This window comes from Eurosta solidaginis, chromosome 4 (genome assembly GCF_040869045.1).
Source record: "Eurosta solidaginis isolate ZX-2024a chromosome 4, ASM4086904v1, whole genome shotgun sequence".
NCBI lineage: Eukaryota > Metazoa > Arthropoda > Insecta > Diptera > Tephritidae > Eurosta > Eurosta solidaginis.
Window position 1 is genome coordinate 326,324 of NC_090322.1, and position 18,196 is coordinate 344,519.

General features: G+C 35.9%; 1 protein-coding gene across 2 annotated transcripts; it reads left to right on the top strand.

Moving 5' to 3' along the window:
• The first annotated feature begins 14,018 nt into the window (after positions 1-14,018).
• Ran (RAN, member RAS oncogene family) lies at positions 14,019-17,817 on the top strand. Of its 2 annotated transcripts, none has more exons than XM_067779250.1 (3): positions 14,019-14,196; positions 14,853-15,338; positions 17,230-17,817. In XM_067779250.1, exons 2-3 carry the CDS (start codon positions 14,907-14,909, stop codon positions 17,443-17,445), a joined length of 648 nt encoding a protein of 215 aa, XP_067635351.1. In that variant the 5' UTR covers positions 14,019-14,196; positions 14,853-14,906; the 3' UTR covers positions 17,446-17,817. The 2 variants fall into 2 exon arrangements, with proteins under 2 accessions (XP_067635351.1, XP_067635350.1); XM_067779249.1 differs by having other exon boundaries at positions 14,020-14,196; positions 14,872-15,338.
• The last annotated feature ends 379 nt before the right edge of the window (positions 17,818-18,196 follow it).

Genomic DNA, 18,196 nt, shown 5'->3' on the forward strand with positions numbered 1-18,196 from the left:
CTCCACAGCGTTCCGGCAATAAGGGCTATTGTGCAAATCGAGATAGCCTCTTTAACGATAGAAAAATTGATTTTTTCATTGACATAGCCTAGATACTTAACATTATTCATTGTGATGTCGTGGATGTACTCCAAGTTGACTTTCATGGTATGGTTTTTTATGTTAGAAAGTACGGCTGGGAGGGTGTGTGCGGTAACAGATTTATTGCTGGAAAATTCCTGATCACCAATCTTGATTGTCTCGTTGTTGAATTGAATTACGTATGTGCCATTAATAGTATTTGTGGCATTGTTGCTCCTTATTATGCCCTGGTAGTTTGAAATGAAAATGGTGTTTTCGTTTACCAGCTCTATAAGGGATCCGTTTCGTCAAATAAATTGACAACTAGCAGCCCCACCTTTTAAGAGTCGTGGCAGGCAGCTGTTTTCTTCCAGAGCAATCAAGGACTCGGAGCTGCATACTGTGGATGAGCCGATAACCATGCAATCCTTCGTCAACCTGTATGTCTCCTCTTGATTGACCAGCATTCTGTCGAACGGTAGGTCCACTTGTTTACCAGCGTAGATTCCAGCGCGGGTAACCAGAAGATTGTATTTACTCGCCGTCACTTTTGGCATCGATAGGACGTAGAGTAGAAGTGTCCCGTTTGTGAGGACCGATGGTTGGCCATATTCGATTGCTTCAATTACATTCTGGTATGGGAGGGTTTCTGTTTCGGATAGGATTTGGTTCACCTCGTCTATGTCTAACAAGTTGGTATTAACAATTCCTCGCTTTGCCAGTTGACATGCTCGCACAAATTCATTGACCTCTTCGCGAACGAGGACGATGTTGCGAAGTGCGCTTTGCTCGAATTCGATTCCTTCTGTTTCCTTTACTACGTAGTTGGTGCGGTTCACCACTTCTTCAATTCGTTTCAATACTTCTTCGGTGGTTGTGAATAGCTTTCTATTGACCTTATATTGATGGTTGTTGTTCGCTATTATCTGGTTTCGGCTGTGGAGGATGTTATTCCAATCTGTTGCGTCAGGCGATCCTGCCAGCCATTTCCATGTCGACCCAATCCAGTTAATGGATCGGGTGACTCTAGTCTTGCTTGTGCCTCCCATCAACTCTCCGAGTCGTTCGAGTGTTTGGTTGATGTAGTGCTGGGCTAAGCGCTGCTCGTCGGTTCGTTTGATTAGATGACTTGCTAATTTATCCATTTGAGTCACAATCGTGTTATATTTTTGTAGGTCGATGACGTGTATGAGTTTGAATGAGCCCCCTATGATCCACCCATCTCCGCTCTGGATGGTTATTATTGGGGCCTTGTAGTTAAATATGTGCGCTGATGGCTGATGCCAGCAGTGGGAATCTGCAACACAAGATGTTAATTCTAATTTAATGTAGTTAGTAGTTGTTATGTTCCAAGTAAGTTACGGTTATCTATTTAATAAAGAGGGAAAATATTATTGATAGTAGGAAGGTATTATTAGTAAGCGGAATTCTTAAAATTAGATTGGTTATCATTAAACTAGCGTTACTGTTTTAGTTTAGGATTTTCGCCTTTCTAGCGATGTTAATTTGTTAATGTGTCAGTGGTTTACAAATTATGATTAGTGGGGAAGATTAAAATAAAATTTAAAAATTTTACTTTATACTGTTATTACAAAGGGTTTCAAAAATAAAAAAGGAACAAAAAATTAGGAAAATTAAAAATGTGAAAATTTTTGGTTTTCTTTTTTTTTCCTTTTACATTGTTAACAATTTACTTCTTTTCTTTGGATTAATATTTAAATTTTATTTTTATTTGTTTATTTGTTTTTGTTAAAAAAAAATTTTGTTTTATTTTTGCTTAGCGGATTAGGCGCATAAGCTTAAGTTTGTTTTTATTTTTTTTTCTTTCATCTACGGATTAGGCGCAGAGAATTAAATAAATATTTGCTTAGCGGATTAGGTGCATAAGCTCAAATTTTTCTTTTTTTTCTTTTTCATCTACGGATTAGGCGCAGAGAATTAAATAAATATTTGCTTAGCGGATTAGGCGCATAAGCTCAAATTTTTCTATTTTTTCTTTTTCATCTACGTATTAGGCGCAGAGAAATTAATAAATATTTGCTTAGCGGATTAGGCGCATAAGCTCAAATTTTCCATTTTTCTCCTGGACCAGAGGTGTTAACATTTCTCGAACCAGCTATGGGGAGATCGCCAGAATCCCGTTTGGAAGTAGTGTAGTCATTTGTCAAATTCGATGGCACTACGATCCTACTAAGGCACGATTTGTCCCACTTACAAGCCCGCTCTTGTTAGATAAACTCCCTCTTGGTGCCAGATCTTTTATAGTTTCTTTTCATGTTTTTTGTATGTTTGTTTGTTTTATTGTGTGGGGGTAGTTTGTCCCCTTCTTTTTATATTTTTAATGTGGAGTTTATGAATTTTGTCCCCACTAAGTGTGGTGACTGAAACTTTGTTGTCTTTTGAAACGATTTCTTTCTTGTATAGAGGTTTTTGCTTCCCCTTCATTTGCTTATCCTTCACGTATATGACGTCATTTTCGTCATAACGCTCCGGTAGCATCCTTTTTTTATTGTGTCTTTTTATCTGAGCCATTTGCTTTTCCATCAATAGTGCTTTAATTTAGATATTAATTTTTTTACTCTGGTCAAGGAGTTCTTGAAAGTTGGAGGCTTGTGAGCGATTAAAAAAAATGTCTGTTGGTGTTTTGTTCGTTACCGAGTGGACTGAATTATTATAGCGATCTACAGCTATGATAACAAGTTCCTTGGTCCTGAGGGCTTCATTCTCCGCCTTTAGGCATCTAAAAATTTCAAGTAACGTAGAGTGAAATCTCTCGATTTGGCCGTTCACCTCACTCCTCTGAGTTGGGGTGCGGTAAAGCTGAATTCCTAGAGATTCTAACAAGCTTTGTATAACAGGGCTAATCAATCCGCGTTCTTTATCAGTGACTAAAATTCTAGGGGTGGTGAAATAGTGCAGAAGTTTCACTATTTTTTGCCTTAGGTGCAGGGTTCCTTTGTTTCTGATGTGAAAAAGCTTTGCGAATTTAGAAAATTTATCGATGCAACTCAAAAATGTTTCCCCCTGAATTTCGAATATATCTAAGTGAAGGATCTCGCATGGTCGCGATGGGATTGGTGTAGCCTGTAATTCTGGCCTATGGGGGTGCCTGTCGTACTTACTAAGTTTACGCGTCTCACAAGCCAGTACATATTTCCTAATTTGACTGATCATCTTGGGAAAATAGCAATACTAAAGAATTTGTTTCCTATTCTCCGTGGCATTACGGTGAGCCCTCCTGTGCTCCTTTGTTATTGCCTCACACACACTATTTGGATTTCTTAAGTCCTCCACAAGGGTTTGCGCTATTCGTACCTTATAGTTGGTAAAATGGTTTAAATAAACTCTCTGTAGTAGGCCTAACTGATCTTCCGGTATTTTGATACCATTGATGACATTTGGGTTCAGTTTTTCTTTCAAAATGCTAATTAGTTCGTTTTCACTAATTAGAAAGTACGTAGTGGCGTGAGTGTCCAGGGTGCGGTTCTTCGTAGATTTGAAGTCTGCCCCCTAACACAATTTGGTTTCTGAAAACATTTAGTGGTACTTCCACGAAGGGATCAGGTCTGTGTTATCCTATTCTGCGCTATGGACTGTATCGGAATCTGATCCCATGGTTGCATTCTGACTACAGACCTCGGATGTGGGCGGCATTGAATCCGTCAGTTGGTTTACTTGGGTTTTTAGACGAGAAAGAGCATCAGCCACGACGTTAGATTTTCCGGATTTGTAGATGAGTTCATAATTGTACTCTTCGATCCGGGTTTTCCATCACTTCAGCTTAGCATTGTAGTTGCGATTGCTGAGGGAGAAAGTTAGTGGTTGGTGGTTGTAGGGTTATATTTATATTCAACTTTAAATGTACCTACTTTAAATAAATTGAATTTTTTTGTTCTTGTTAATTTTTATTTTTCAATTGTAAAATATTGTCTTTCAAAAATTTTCATTCGGTTATGAATTTTTAAAACGTATTGTAACATACATTTAGGAGTCATTAAAATAAAGATATTTTATAAAAAATAAAATAGTGTTTGTACAATTAAATAGTGGTATATTTATCAACTACCACATTGGCGATCAGCCAGGCCTTTTTTAAAAACCTACAGTGATAAGAAAAACGCTCATCGTTAATTAAGACTAAGGATCACGCTGATTTGTTGGAAGTATTTTTAAAAGCTCTATTGGAATGATCAAAAATCGTAGCTAAAACAATGCTGTCTTATGTTGCGAATAATGAAAGCGGAGAATCTGAAATATCAGTTTATTAAGTGATAGAGTCTATTGAGCCAACTAATACAAGAGTTAATATGTATGTAGCAGTTTATTTTCGTTCCAAGCATTTAGCAACGGCAAATGATTCATCTATACAACAAGCTGAAATGAACGCAGCCAAACAGGCATTAGAAAATTAGCGTGATTTATTCCCTAAATTGGATCATCAAAAATGTGTTATTGCAAAAAGTAGTTAAAAAGCAAAAATTAGAAAAAACAATTAGCGGTGCGATTTATTAATAACATCCTGTATAAAATTAAAATAAATAAAAAATAAAATCTAAATTTAACTAAAAGATTAATTTGAAATAAAGAGCAGAAAATTTACAAATGCTCAGTTACTTGTTAATATTTTTGAGATACTGAACGCGGAATATATTAAAGCTAGAAAGCAACCATTCAAACGTTAAGCAATAACACCACAAAAGCGTGTAAGAAAACAAGCAGCTACCAAAATAACTACAAAGAAAGCAGGAACAAATAACAACAAATATAATAGGAAAAACAGCTCACTTGCGAGTGCAGAGGACGTGTAGAAAAGGAACTCAAGAATTTGTTATGCAATTTTGGATTTTCTGGACAAACATATTATTTCGAAATAAGGAAAAAATATACAATTGCGAGAAATATTTGGTGAGCTGTATCTAGCATTAATATTATTTATATGTATATGTATATGTATCAAAATAGATTAAACATTTTGGTTTTGTAAACGATCCTTTCCGGACATTTTTATTTCTTCCTATAATATAATTTTTGTAATTATTTTTATTAACAATGCTTCATTCACCATCAATCACCGTAAACGATTCGCTTATTGATTTGGATAATGAAAATTATCAAAATTATTTACCAAATCCATATGTGAATCAAAATAACGAAATTTTTGCTACATCGGTAAAACTTCCCCAATTTTGGACTAATGCCCTGAAGCATGGTTCATCCATGCTGAAATGCAATTTAGTCGAAATAACATTACTCAGGAAGGGACAAAATATGAATATGTCATAACTGTACTTACGCAGGATGTAATTATGACAATTCTTGATTTTATTCAAAATCCTCCTGAAGATGACAAATTTTCTGCATTAAAGAAAATTTTAATTGAACGGCACTCATTAAGTGAGAATGCCAAGTTAGATCGAGTGTTATCCGATTCAGAAATGGGAGATTGTAAACCTTCTGAGTTTTATCGGTCTCTAGTGCTACTCTCTGGAAACAATTTTAGCAAGGAAATTCTTAAAAAGCTTTGGATAAGGAAGTTGCCAAAAAATTTAAGTATTATCCATGCTAGTTCGAATTCGACTGAAATAAGTGAATTAGTTAAATTAGCCGATAATATTTGGGAAGCTTATAATAAAAATGAAATAGCTTCAGTTAGTAATTTTCCAAATTCTAAAAGCGAAAATACAATTATTTCAAATTTAGTTCAAACAACTAACATTATTTGCAAAAATTTTGAAAAATTATCATTAGAGATCAGTGAAATTAAAAATCAGATGAGTAAAAATTATTCAAGGTCCCGATCTTTTAGTAGGAATCGCTTTAGAAGTCCCTCTAGATATAGATCAAAGTCTCGTGACAACCCCAATTGGCTCTGTAGGTATCATTATAAGTTTGGTAATCAGGCTTTGAAGTGCGAACAACCATGCGCTTTTAAAAATAACAATAGTTCGACAAACTAAAGTCATCCGTTGTTGCGGCGACAAACAACGGAGATTTAGACACCTTTACACGTCGCTTATTTATTTTTGATAAAACAAACAAATTGAATTTTTTAATAGATAGTGGAGCAGAAATTTCAGTGCTTCCGGTTTCAAAATCTTCATGTTCGAAAAAGTCATCAGATATTATTTTAACGGCAGCTAACGGTTCAACGATTTCGACATACGGTAAAAAACTTTTAACTATAAATTTGGGACTGCGTCGCGAATTTCCGTTCACGTTTTTAATAGCAGATATAGCTAAACCAATTATCGGTGCTGATTTTCTGTGCAAATATGGTCTCTTAATTGATGTTAAATGCAAATGCTTAGTAGATCTGGTAACAAGTCTTTCAGTTAACACGATTTCATGTGTTTGTAATGTTTCGCTACCAAAAGTTTTCGCTGTTGATAACAAATTTACAAAGTTATTGAAAGAATTTCCTTCTTTATTTTCTGAACCAGATTATTCACAACCAGTTAGACATACAACAGTTCACAGACTAGTCACTGAAGGAAATTTACCATTTTCTAAACCAAGGCGTTTAGACCCCATTAAATTCAAAGTAGCTAAAACTGAATTCGATTTTTTAGTAAAGACAGGGATATGTAGACCTTCTAATTCAGCAGTAGCATCTCCTTTACATCTTGTACCCAAGAAGGAGTTAAATGACTGGCGTCCTTGTGGAGATTTTAGAAGATTAAATGTCGTAACAGTTCCTGATCGTTATCCTTTGCCCCATGTTCATGACTTCAACATGAATCTAAGAAATAAGAAAATATTTTCAAAATTAGATTTGGTAAGAGCTTATCACCAAATTCCAATGGCAGAAGAGGATATCTATAAATCTGCAATCACTACGCCTTTTGGCATGTTTGAATTTGTACGAATGCCTTTCGGGCTTAGGAACTCCGCGAAAACTTTTCAACGATTTATTAATGAAGTAGTTAATGATTTAGACTTTGTTTTTACATATATTGATGATCTCTTAGTGGCAAGCGAAAATGAGGAACAACATTTCAAAGATCTTCGCGTACTATTTCAACGTCTAACGGAGTACGGTTTAAATATAAAACCAAGTAAATGTACTTTTGGCGTAACAAATGTTGACTTTTTAGGACATAATATTTCTGAAACGGGAATTAGACCCTCAGAAGAAAAAGTTTTAGCCATTCGAAATTTTGATCGTCCAAAATCTATTAAGCAGGCACAAAAATTTATTGGTATGGTTAATTATTACCATCGATATATACCAAAATTAGCAGAGTTTACGACAGTTATCTATGACTTAATTAATAGAACAAATAAGAAGTGAGACAAGATTTTAATTTGGGACGATACATCTAATAAAGCTTTCGAATGCATTAAAGAAAAGTTTGCATCTGCGATATTGTTAAATCATTTTAACAAAGATGCAAAACTTTCTTTAAATGTAGATGCATCCAATACGGCAATAGGTGGTGTCATACATCAAACGTTTAATAATAAGTCAGAACCACTTGCATTCTTTTCAAAGAAATTGTCTCCATCCGAAATTAAATATAGTGCATTTGATAGGGAACTATTAGCTATTTATTTGAACATTAACCATTTTCGTTACCTTCTAGAAGGACGTGAATTTACAGTTTTCACAGATCACAAGCCTCTTGTATTTGCTTTAAATTCAAAAACAGAACGCAGTCCAAGACAGACTAGACATATGGAATTCATTGCTCAGTTTACAAATTACATTAGGTATATTAAAGGACAAGAAAATGTTGTAGCTGATACATTATCTCGTGCGTTTGAAGTAGAAGCGATTAATAATTCGGACATTAATTTAAAAATTTTACAAAGAGAACAACAACAAGACAGTGAATTAAGCAAACTTACCTCAGAGCAAACATTTTTAAATTTGAAACTAATAAAAATTCCTGTTCTTAACTTTAATATATAGTGCGAAGTGTCAGGAGAAAATCCTAGGCCTTTCATTCCAAACAATTTAAGAAAAATAATATTTGATATGTTACATGGGATTTCACATCCTGGTAGTAGAGCTACACGTCGTTTGATAGTTAAGAAATATTTTTGGCCTAAAATGAATAAAGATATTAATACTTGGTCTAAAGAATGTATAAGTTGTCAAAAATCGAAAGTATATCGTCATACAAAATCTCCAGTTATGAAAATTCCAATTCCAAAATCTAGATTTGAACACATTCACTTAGATATTGTTGGACCCTTACCTGTTTCAAAAGGATATCGTTACATATTAACTATAATTGATAGATTTACACGTTGGCCAGAGGCATTCGCACTAAGAGATATTTCTGCAGTTACGGTTGTAAATAAATTTTTTAAAGAATATATTTCACGTTTTGGAGTTCCATTAGAAATAACAACAGATCAGGGATCTCAATTTACTTCAAACTTGTTTTCAGAATTAACGAAACTTCTTGGAAGTCATCAAATAACAACTTCTCCTTATCATCCCCAAGCTAATGGAATGATAGAACGTTAAAATCTTTAAATCTTCAATAATGGCTAGGAATGGATCCAGAGATTGGTATGAAGAATTACCAATAGTACTTATGGGTTTGCGATCGATTTTTAAAGAAGATATTTCAGCAACACCGGCTGAAATGGTTTATGGACAAAATTTAAGATTACCTGGTGAATTATTTGTTTCAACTACAGAGAATATAACTTCAACGGATGTTTTAAGTAGTTTGCGTGAACATTTTAAAAATTTTAAATCAAATTTGGAACATCATCAAAATTCTAGTGGTATTTTTGTTCCAAAAGATTTAAAAGATTGTCATTTTGTTTTTGTACGTGTAATAAACAAACATCCGTATGAAGGTCCTTATAGAGTTATTGAAAAAGATATTAAAAACTTTAAAATTGAAATAAACAATGAAATTAAATCTATTCCTATTGATCGTTTAAAACCAGCAATGATTGATAAAATACAGATACCTAACACAAAAACAAAAAAGAAAGTTACTTTTAATTTATTTAACATTAAATCTCCGGAAGGGGGAGTATTGTAGGGTTATATTTATATTCAACTTTAAATGTACCTACTTTAAATAAATTGAATTTTTTTGTTCTTGTTAATTTTTATTTTTCAATTGTAAAATATTGTCTTTCAAAAATTTTCATTCGGTTATGAATTTTTAAAACGTATTGTAACATACATTTAGGAGTCATTAAAATAAAGATATTTTATAAAAAATAAAAACGTGTTTGTACAATTAAATAGTGGTATATTTATCAACTACCACAGTGGTCGGTGAATATACGTATTTTCTTGGCACCATACAAGTAATTTCGCAGATTGTCTAATAGCCAAACGATGGCGAGCATCTCTTTTTCGTTTGTAGCGTACCCTTCCTCTGTGGTTGTTAAGCTTCTTGATATAAACGCAATTGGCTTGTCTTTACCATCATAGTCCTGCGACAATACCGCGCCAATAGCATAGTCTGAGGTGTCTGTTGTTAAGTTAAAGGTTTTTTCGAAGTTGGGAAGTGTTAAGACTTCCGAGGCTGTCAACATTTCCTTAAGGTCATGGAACGGCCTAAAGGCGTCCCTATTTAGTGATATTGGCACCTTTTTGGACTGCGTAGCCTTAACTTGTGCATGTTCGCCCCTTGTGAGGTTAGTGAGCGGTTTCGCAATTTTGGCGCAGTCCCGAATAAATTTCCTATAGTAAGAAGTTAAACCTAAAAACTTTTGAGCTCTTTTAGATTTGAGGGTGGCAACAGATTTCTTATCGAATTTTTTTTCTTAGGATCTGGCAGGATTCCTTCGGAGGTTATAATATAACCCAGAAATTCAACGCTTCTTTTTAAAAACTGTGTTTTTTTGAGGTTAACTTTGAGTCCCGCGTCTAGTAGTCTAAAAAGAATTGTTTCGATGTGCTCCAAATGGGTGGTCTCGTCCTTGCTGAAGATAATTATATCGTCGATATATACAAAACAAATTCGACCTATAAATTCTTTGAGGGCATCGTCTATCATTCCTTGGAAGATAGAGGGCGCATTCTTTAGCCCGAAAGGAAGTCGCAGGAATTCATATTTTCCATTCGTGGTGGAAAATGCCATTTTAGGGATGTCACACTTGTTCATTGGGATTTGATGGAATCCTGACGTTAAGTCCAGTGTGGTTAAATATGGGCTGGCAATAGTTCCGTTGATGTCCGGGATGGGATATGTATCGGGAATCGGTACGGCGTTTAACCTTTTAAAATCAATGACCATCCGGTATTTCTTTTCTTCATCCGAGCCAGATTTCTTTGGGACAATCCATAGGGGGGAGTTATAGGGACTCTTTGACGGACGGATGATGCCTTGTGAAAGCAGTTCCTGAATTTGTCTTTCGGCCTCTCCACGCATATTGACGGGGTAAGGATAGCTTTTGGTGTAAATGGGGTTTTCGGTTACTGTTTTTATCTCAGCCTGGAGGTTGGTTTTAATTTCCGTGGATTGGTCGACTGGACTGAATAAAGTTTCGTACTTTTCTAGTATCCCATATAGCTTGCTTTTCGTACGTTCGGTGACATAGTTGTCAAGGGGGATGTCTATATTAATGGAGTTAACCTGTTGCGCAGTCTTTCGCTTAAGAGGCAGAAGGATGTCTGGTTTAAGGATGAGGGTATTGAGCTCCCTATCTAACACCGCTTTAATTTCTGAGAGAGTATCATCCCCTATTATCCCGTCAAATGATTCTAGACCGGGAAGGACAAAGAATGTAGTCGGCAGATCCCTACCAACAAACTGAAAAAAGTTTCCGCAGACTTTCTTGTCGATTTTAATTCTTCCCCCCACCGAGATTACGTGGAATGGTTTTTCCACTGGGGTAGTGTTTAAAGCTACGCGCTCGCTAATGTAATTCTTGTTTGCGCCGGTGTCAACTAAGAACTCTAATATACCTTGACCCTGAGTGACGTACTCTAAATATGGTACGCCGGACACGAGGCTCCCATTGTAAAATTTAGTTGGTCAACTGTTGAATCTTTTTGTTCACTGGAGGCATCTTCTCCCTCCTCTTCGTCTACGGCCACTAGATGAAACAATTTTTGTTTCTTGTTTGTTTCGTTGTTTGAAAATTTTGTTGGAAACTGACTTCTCCTTGGCCCGTCGTGCCTAGAGAACCTGGAATTTCCTGTCTGGCGGGTTTGAGAGGATGCACCGGCATCCACTCTTAAAGCCGTGGGGGGGTCACTGTTGTTGCGCCAGCTTTGCGCAGATTGGTAGCTATTCTTGGTTTGCCCAGACCTGGCATATGGGGAATTGAATCCCCTCTGATTTTGATGTCGGTCTACAAAGCTCCCATTGGAGTGGGTTGAATTATTGTACATTGAATGGTTCGGAGCTGGATTCTGCGGTGTGCTTGTGCTTTTTTGCTGCATACGGCTGTGTTCTCAGGTGCCGTATTTCCACATAATGCTTACGGAGATGACCCCTTAAGCCCTTGGGAGGTGCGACCTCATCAATTACATGTCTGCTGGGATGCCTGGGTTTCTGGGTATTCAACAGAAACTGTTTGTTCAGTATTGCATTTCTCTTCATAATGGGGAGTACTCTCGCCTCATTGTGTAGGTTGTGTTGTGTGGACGTAAGAAGACAACCCTTCGCTGTTCTGAGTAGCCTTTAGGCTTGGCGACCATATCGGGGACTCGTAGCTTGCAATCGGCCAGCCAATTGCTTTGTAAGTGGTAATGAGCGTTTTTTTGTCCTTACCCCAAAGAGAGTTGAGGACTTTTTTACGGCCCCGTCAAAACCGTGTGTGGATGGAATATGCCTTTGAAGAAATGCTCGATGAAAAACCCAATAAATCCTTGCATGCAGAACGCATCCCGAAAGACATTTTTCAGGGGAAATTAATAATAAAACAGATAATACATGTTTGCAAATGAAGCAAATGTAAAGTTTGGGCTACAAGGCGAATATAAGAAAAGTTTTTGAATGGTTTCTCATGATCTGGACGCCGCGCTAAAACAACTTGAAAATGTTGATAAAGTCTCCTTTTAATTATTGAGTCATATATGTAATACTCCTATATTGCTAATAGAAAATGCTCGCAATGTGTTTTGAATTCGAAATCAAAACAAGACAGTCTATAAAATTTTTGTGATTTTAGCAGCATAAGTGTGACAAGAAAAAATTAAAATTTAGGTACATTCGATTATTGAATACAAAAACAAAAACGTTTAAACAGAAATAATCGGCACTCTGACTTTGGGAATATACCTAGCAATAGCTGCGTTTTTTCACATCTATATACGTTTACGCTTAAACTTTATATGGACTGCTAAGCGACAAACTTTAAATACACCTCTGAAATTTCTACGCATAAAATTAGTACTACTAAATTTCAATACGCATTATACTCAGATGTAACTGAAATATACATATGTCTATGTTTCACCCTCTGCGCTAATTCTATGTATTCTATGCGCGTTCACTATTTATCACAACTGATCCAGCTATATGTTATACACAGAAATACAACAGAGGGTTGTATCTCCGCTTCTCGGTACATCCAGTGCTGTCGCTAGTTCTTTAACCACTGCCGCTAGATGGATGTCCTAAGCGAGAATAGGTGTTTTTTTTACGCGCAAACGAAACGTATACGTGTGTAAAAAAAAACACGGGTAAAGGGCCCATTATTGATACTTAGCATAGGCTTGACTTGACTTGGCGTAAACATGGCAACTTAGCCACGATTATACTCCACTTAGCGCATACAATCTGGTATCATAATCAATAAATGTTAATTTGTATGTCAAAATGAAATGGGAACAAACAAATGCCATCTCAAAATGTAAACGTCACTTAGAACTTACATAGAAAATCAAAATTAAACAGACTTCTAAGTCAAGTTAAGTGTTGCTAAGTTTTGAGTAATCAGTAACATGCAATGTTCATTTAACAGAACTGTAAGTGACAGTTCTCAAGTCAAGTCAAGTCTATTCTAAGTATCAGTAATGGGCCCTTAATATAGGAGTATAGCGGGAGTCATTGGCGCCGTATGTCGTATCGTTGAAGTAGTATCCCTAACGTAATCAGCTGTTTATCGTTACGACGGTAAAGCTGGAGTCATTGGTCCCGTATGTCGTATCGCTGTATCCGTATCCCTAACGCAATCAGCTGTTTATCGTTACGACGGTAAACCAAAACCCAATTGGTTGGCTACGATACGGTTACGACTTTAGCGGAACCAATAATCGATTGCATTGATTCTCATAAGGTTGGTCGAATCAGCTGTTAAAAGGTTACCGATACGGTTACCGATAAAGCACCAATGTATCCAGCTTAAAGCTGGAGTCATTGGTGCCGTATGTCGTATCGCTGTATCCGTATCCCTAACGTAATCAGCTGTTTATCGTTACGACGGTTAACCAAAACCCAATTGGTTGGCTACGATACGGTTACGACTTTAGCGGCACCAATAATCGATTGCATTGATTCTCATAAGGTTGGTCGAATCAGCTGTTAAAAGGTTACCGATACGGTTACCGATAAAGCACCAATGTCTCCAGCTTTAACCAAAATCCAATTGGTTGGCTACGATACGGTTACGACCTTAGTGGCACCAATAATCGATTGCATTGATTCCCATAAGGTTGGTCGAATCAGCTGTTATAAGGTTACCGATACGGTTACCGATAAAGCACCAATGTCTGCAGCATTGTGAATGATAACTAAGTGTGATATCTTATCTGGCAACTGGCTGACAGGATGTCGCTACTTTTTAGCGTTTCTCAGCGGGTGATAGAAAGAGATGCAGAATGAGATAGCGATAGTCAATTACAAATCAGGTGATCCAATCATTTTGGAATTTTGACGTCTATGCAGAAGATATCACACTTAGTTATCATTCACAATGGTCTGCAGTTTATTACATATATGCAAATTGTAATGCAAACGAATTTCGATAAGCTGTAGAATGTGGAAGGTATTTAGCAACATACATGTGGCAACCTTCTCTTCGCCTTGAACAATCCACAACCCGACAGTTATTCGCCTCAGACCGAGTTTGGCAGCGGAATAAAAATTTTCGCAATTTTAACGCAAAAGAGACTGATCAAGTGTTAGCTCTGTGGATAGCTTCAACGTTTTTCTGCTGATAAAAGATTTTTTGTACTTCATTTAGGGGTATAAATATAAAGCAACTGTAAGTTTCGCGTGACATAACAAATTGTTCTAATTATTTGTGAAATGTGTGTGTAGTGCTTTCAGTGAGATGAGTAATGGGCGCGTATGTGTCGGCTTTAGCATGTGGATTAATTTGCAATTTTGACAATCTTCTTTGTTACAACTAATGTAGCGTGGTTTGGCTTTGCTTATATTTTTAACTACTGACTATTTGCAATTAAAAGCCTGTAATTAGAACTCTTGCGATTGTAAGAGACCTTAAGTGTAGGAATTTTTAACCCTCGTCACTAATGGTTTCTGGCTATGCAATGTTTTCCATGTTATTGAGGTTAGGTTTGCTTTTGGGATGCCAATGACGTTTATACACGAAAATTTGCTATTTGCAGCAATATGCCGGCTTCTATATACCAAATTGAACAAATTGCATTAGAAGACACTTATGTGTATTTTGCAATCAAAGATTGTCGAGTTAAACGTTAATGTCCTTGCATCTGCTTCGGTTCCCCAAACTAGTTTTGGCGCCAAAGCCAGACTACACCTTTTTCCCAAAATATGTGTATATATATATTTGGTTTTTCAATGTTGTATAGGTTTAGGGATGTGCCAGAAAATTGTCAAGAAATTAATGCTATAATTAACATATATAGAATATAATTAAACATTTTGTAATTTTAGATTTCTCAAACCTTTTCAGAATCGGTGCACGATAAAGGAAAATACATCTTACAAATGGCACAGGAAGCTGATATTCCCACATTCAAATGCGTGTTGGTCGGAGATGGTGGTACTGGAAAGACCACTTTTGTGAAACGTCATATGACCGGCGAATTTGAAAAGAAATACGTTGCTACACTCGGTGTCGAGGTACATCCACTTATATTCCACACAAATCGTGGCGCTATCCGATTCAATGTCTGGGACACCGCAGGTCAGGAAAAATTCGGCGGCTTACGCGATGGTTACTACATTCAGGGACAGTGTGCTATTGTTATGTTTGATGTAACTTCACGTGTGACATATAAAAACGTACCCAATTGGCACAGAGATTTGGTACGTGTCTGCGAAAACATCCCTATAGTTTTATGCGGCAATAAAGTTGATATCAAAGACCGCAAAGTAAAGGCAAAGAGCATCTTATTCCACAGGAAAAAGAATTTGCAGGTAAAATTTTACATTTATTATTTTAGGATCGTAGTAAAAAAAATAGCACCAGGGTTGGCTAACAATGAAATAGTTTGTCCCTTTTATTCAGGCATTTAGTATTTATTTACTCCAATTGTTATAATGAATCCGTTCTAATGTTGGTAACAAAAGCTCAAGTTTAGACCTTTGTAACGAATCGTTGGCGGAATCTTTCCATAATCGTAAAACCTTGAACAGTTGATGGAGGAAATATTTCTTAAACAAAGTTAACTTTTCATACTGTCGGTAGTGCTGCTGCTTTTGCAATTTGTGTATAATGCTTCCCAAAGTTTTAGGAAATTCTTGGCGCCATTATTTACCGGAAAACTCTGCTAAAAAGATGAGTTGTATTGGCCGATATTTATCATATCATTAGAACCGCAGCACACTCAAAGCTCAGGTATACAAATTACCGAGTATCGGAGAATTCAGGGGTGCCTGAAGATAATTTTCCACACGGTTGAAGCTACCTTATAGGCGATCAGCTGGTTCTTTATTCAGTGCGCGACCATTTTGTTGCCCCAGAAAAACTCAAACCTGCTAAAACACTACCTTCTGATAAGCCCTCGAAACTCTTTATATTTTTAAGTTGTTTCCAGCGGCTGCCGTGGTGTGGTGATAGCATTCCCCGTCTACCTCACGAAGGTACTGAGTTCAAGTCCCGGGCAGAGACACTTTAAAAAACAAATTTTTCAATTGGGTTAAATTTTCTAAGTGTATGAGAATGTTTCGATGTTAGGATTCGGCTTTAATTTTTTTGGAAGACATAAATCTGTGTTCATATTTTTCGAATTTTTTTCCGAAGGTGTAGCACTTTTTGTTTTCTTGAACAAGTCAAACTTTTCTTCATAACTTTTGATGACTTCGTCCCATTTTGCTCATTTTTGACAAACTTTTTACTGGGCCCGTTTTTTTTCTCCTCCCGGTACTGGTATTGTTCGCAAATACGATTCAATCGAGCACATGATTTTCTGTTGACATTCAATAACACATACGGTACAGACTACTCTTAAAGTTTTTTGCAATTTTCTGAATTTTTGAATCTCAGAAATTCAGAACATTTAAAAATACTTAAAAATTGTACTGTAGCAATATGTTAATGAATTTTTATAAAAAATCATGTATTCGGATGATTTGTATCTTCGAACAGAAGAAATCCCCTAGAAAACTTTTATGCCTTATGAGAAATGTGGAAGTAATTCCGACTGGGAAAAAGTGGTCGTGTTTTTTTATTTTTGACAGTAACTATTATGAAAGAGGTTAAAACACAAAATTTCCAAAATTTTATAATGTTATGCAGCCTTCAACCCAATATACATATATTTACTCACACCTTTCACAAATCCGTAATTTATTTTATAACATTTTAAAATAAGTGTGCCAAAAATTTAACAAGATCGGAAGACACCATTACGTCTTGTGAAGAAAAGATTTATTTGTTCGGAAAACCCAAAAGTGCTATAACTTCGAAAAAAATTCAAAGTGAAACCCAAAAGGAGGGAAAATGTTAAAGATGGATGAGGAACGTCGAGGGAAGACGTAAAACTGAAGGAAACAACAAAAGTGAGAGTGGTAACAAAAGTAGAAGTAAGAGGTTAACAGGAAGAATAAGAATAACATTAAGATAAGAGAAAGAGTAATATCGAGAGTGAGCTAAGGGCAAACCAAAAGCGTCAGCGGTGCCTTCGGATTTTCCAACCAACCAATTGGACTGAGAAATGTATGACGAATGACTATCGCTGGCCTAGATTTGTGTAAGATTAGAAAGTGTAGTAGGAAAGTGGTAAGATTTGCTTATATGAACTTAATAGCGTTAACCCTTATGGGAAGTCAACAAATTATGCATTATTCTATTTATATTCCATTTCAGTACTACGATATCTCTGCCAAGTCAAATTACAATTTCGAAAAACCTTTCCTTTGGCTGGCACGAAAATTAGTTGGTGATCCAAACCTGGAATTTGTTGCTATGCCAGCGTTACTTCCACCAGAAGTTAAAATGGACAAGGATTGGCAGCTACAAATCGAGAGAGATTTGCAAGAAGCTCAAGAAACTGCTTTGCCAGAAGAGGATGAAGATTTGTAATCTTAAATATATGCTACTTTTTAACTAAATACAGAGTTTACTACAAATTATAATTGCGAAAACTTAAAATTCTAAAATTACTGCAAAACATAAATGTTGAGAAAATCAATAAAGATAATATAACATAGAATGCAGATATTTTGAGACTTCATTGGAAAAATAGTTTTCCATGCAATTCTTTGTTTATGTAATTTGTATTTAAGTTGCGCTTATTTTCTTATTTTTAGTGTACAATTTAAAGAATTTTGTATTAAAATTAATCTGAATAATACTTGAAGGAATTTGATAAATAACTGTTTTCCTGTTCATATTTTCGTCTGCGACCTCAGTAAATATAAGTTGCCAATGTTTTCAAAAAGAAAAGCTGATAAATTTGTTTGTGTTATCTATTTTCAGTGCTTAATAAGAATCAATTGCCGTTAGTTTATGTCCAAGTTCCCTTTACTTAACGTTTTATTTCAATAATTTTTCTGAACTCTTTTGCAAGACATTGACGATGGTATCTGTTTTTGCTTCACATCTGGCTTTATACATACACAGGTCTCTGTCCACTGCTGCCGAAGGATTTTCTTACATCAATATGAATCTTCCTAGCCAGTTTAAACTTCCCAAAATATCCTTTCGTGATACAAAAATAGTGTCTTCTTGACACTTTTCATCTTATCGCTTCCATAATTTCTATTCCTATTGAAATAGTTTCTAAATGCTGTTTGCTCACGTATCTAAATATCGTTTCGTTTTTCCCGAAAGC

Bases quoted from the DNA above. Each gene is read 5' to 3' on its own strand.
- Ran (XM_067779250.1), top strand. From the start codon at position 14,907: ATGGCACAGGAAGCTGATATTCCCACATTCAAATGCGTGTTGGTCGGA. The intron at 15,339-17,229 runs GTAAAATTTTAC...ATTCCATTTCAG, and splicing joins ACAGGAAAAAGAATTTGCAG to TACTACGATATCTCTGCCAA.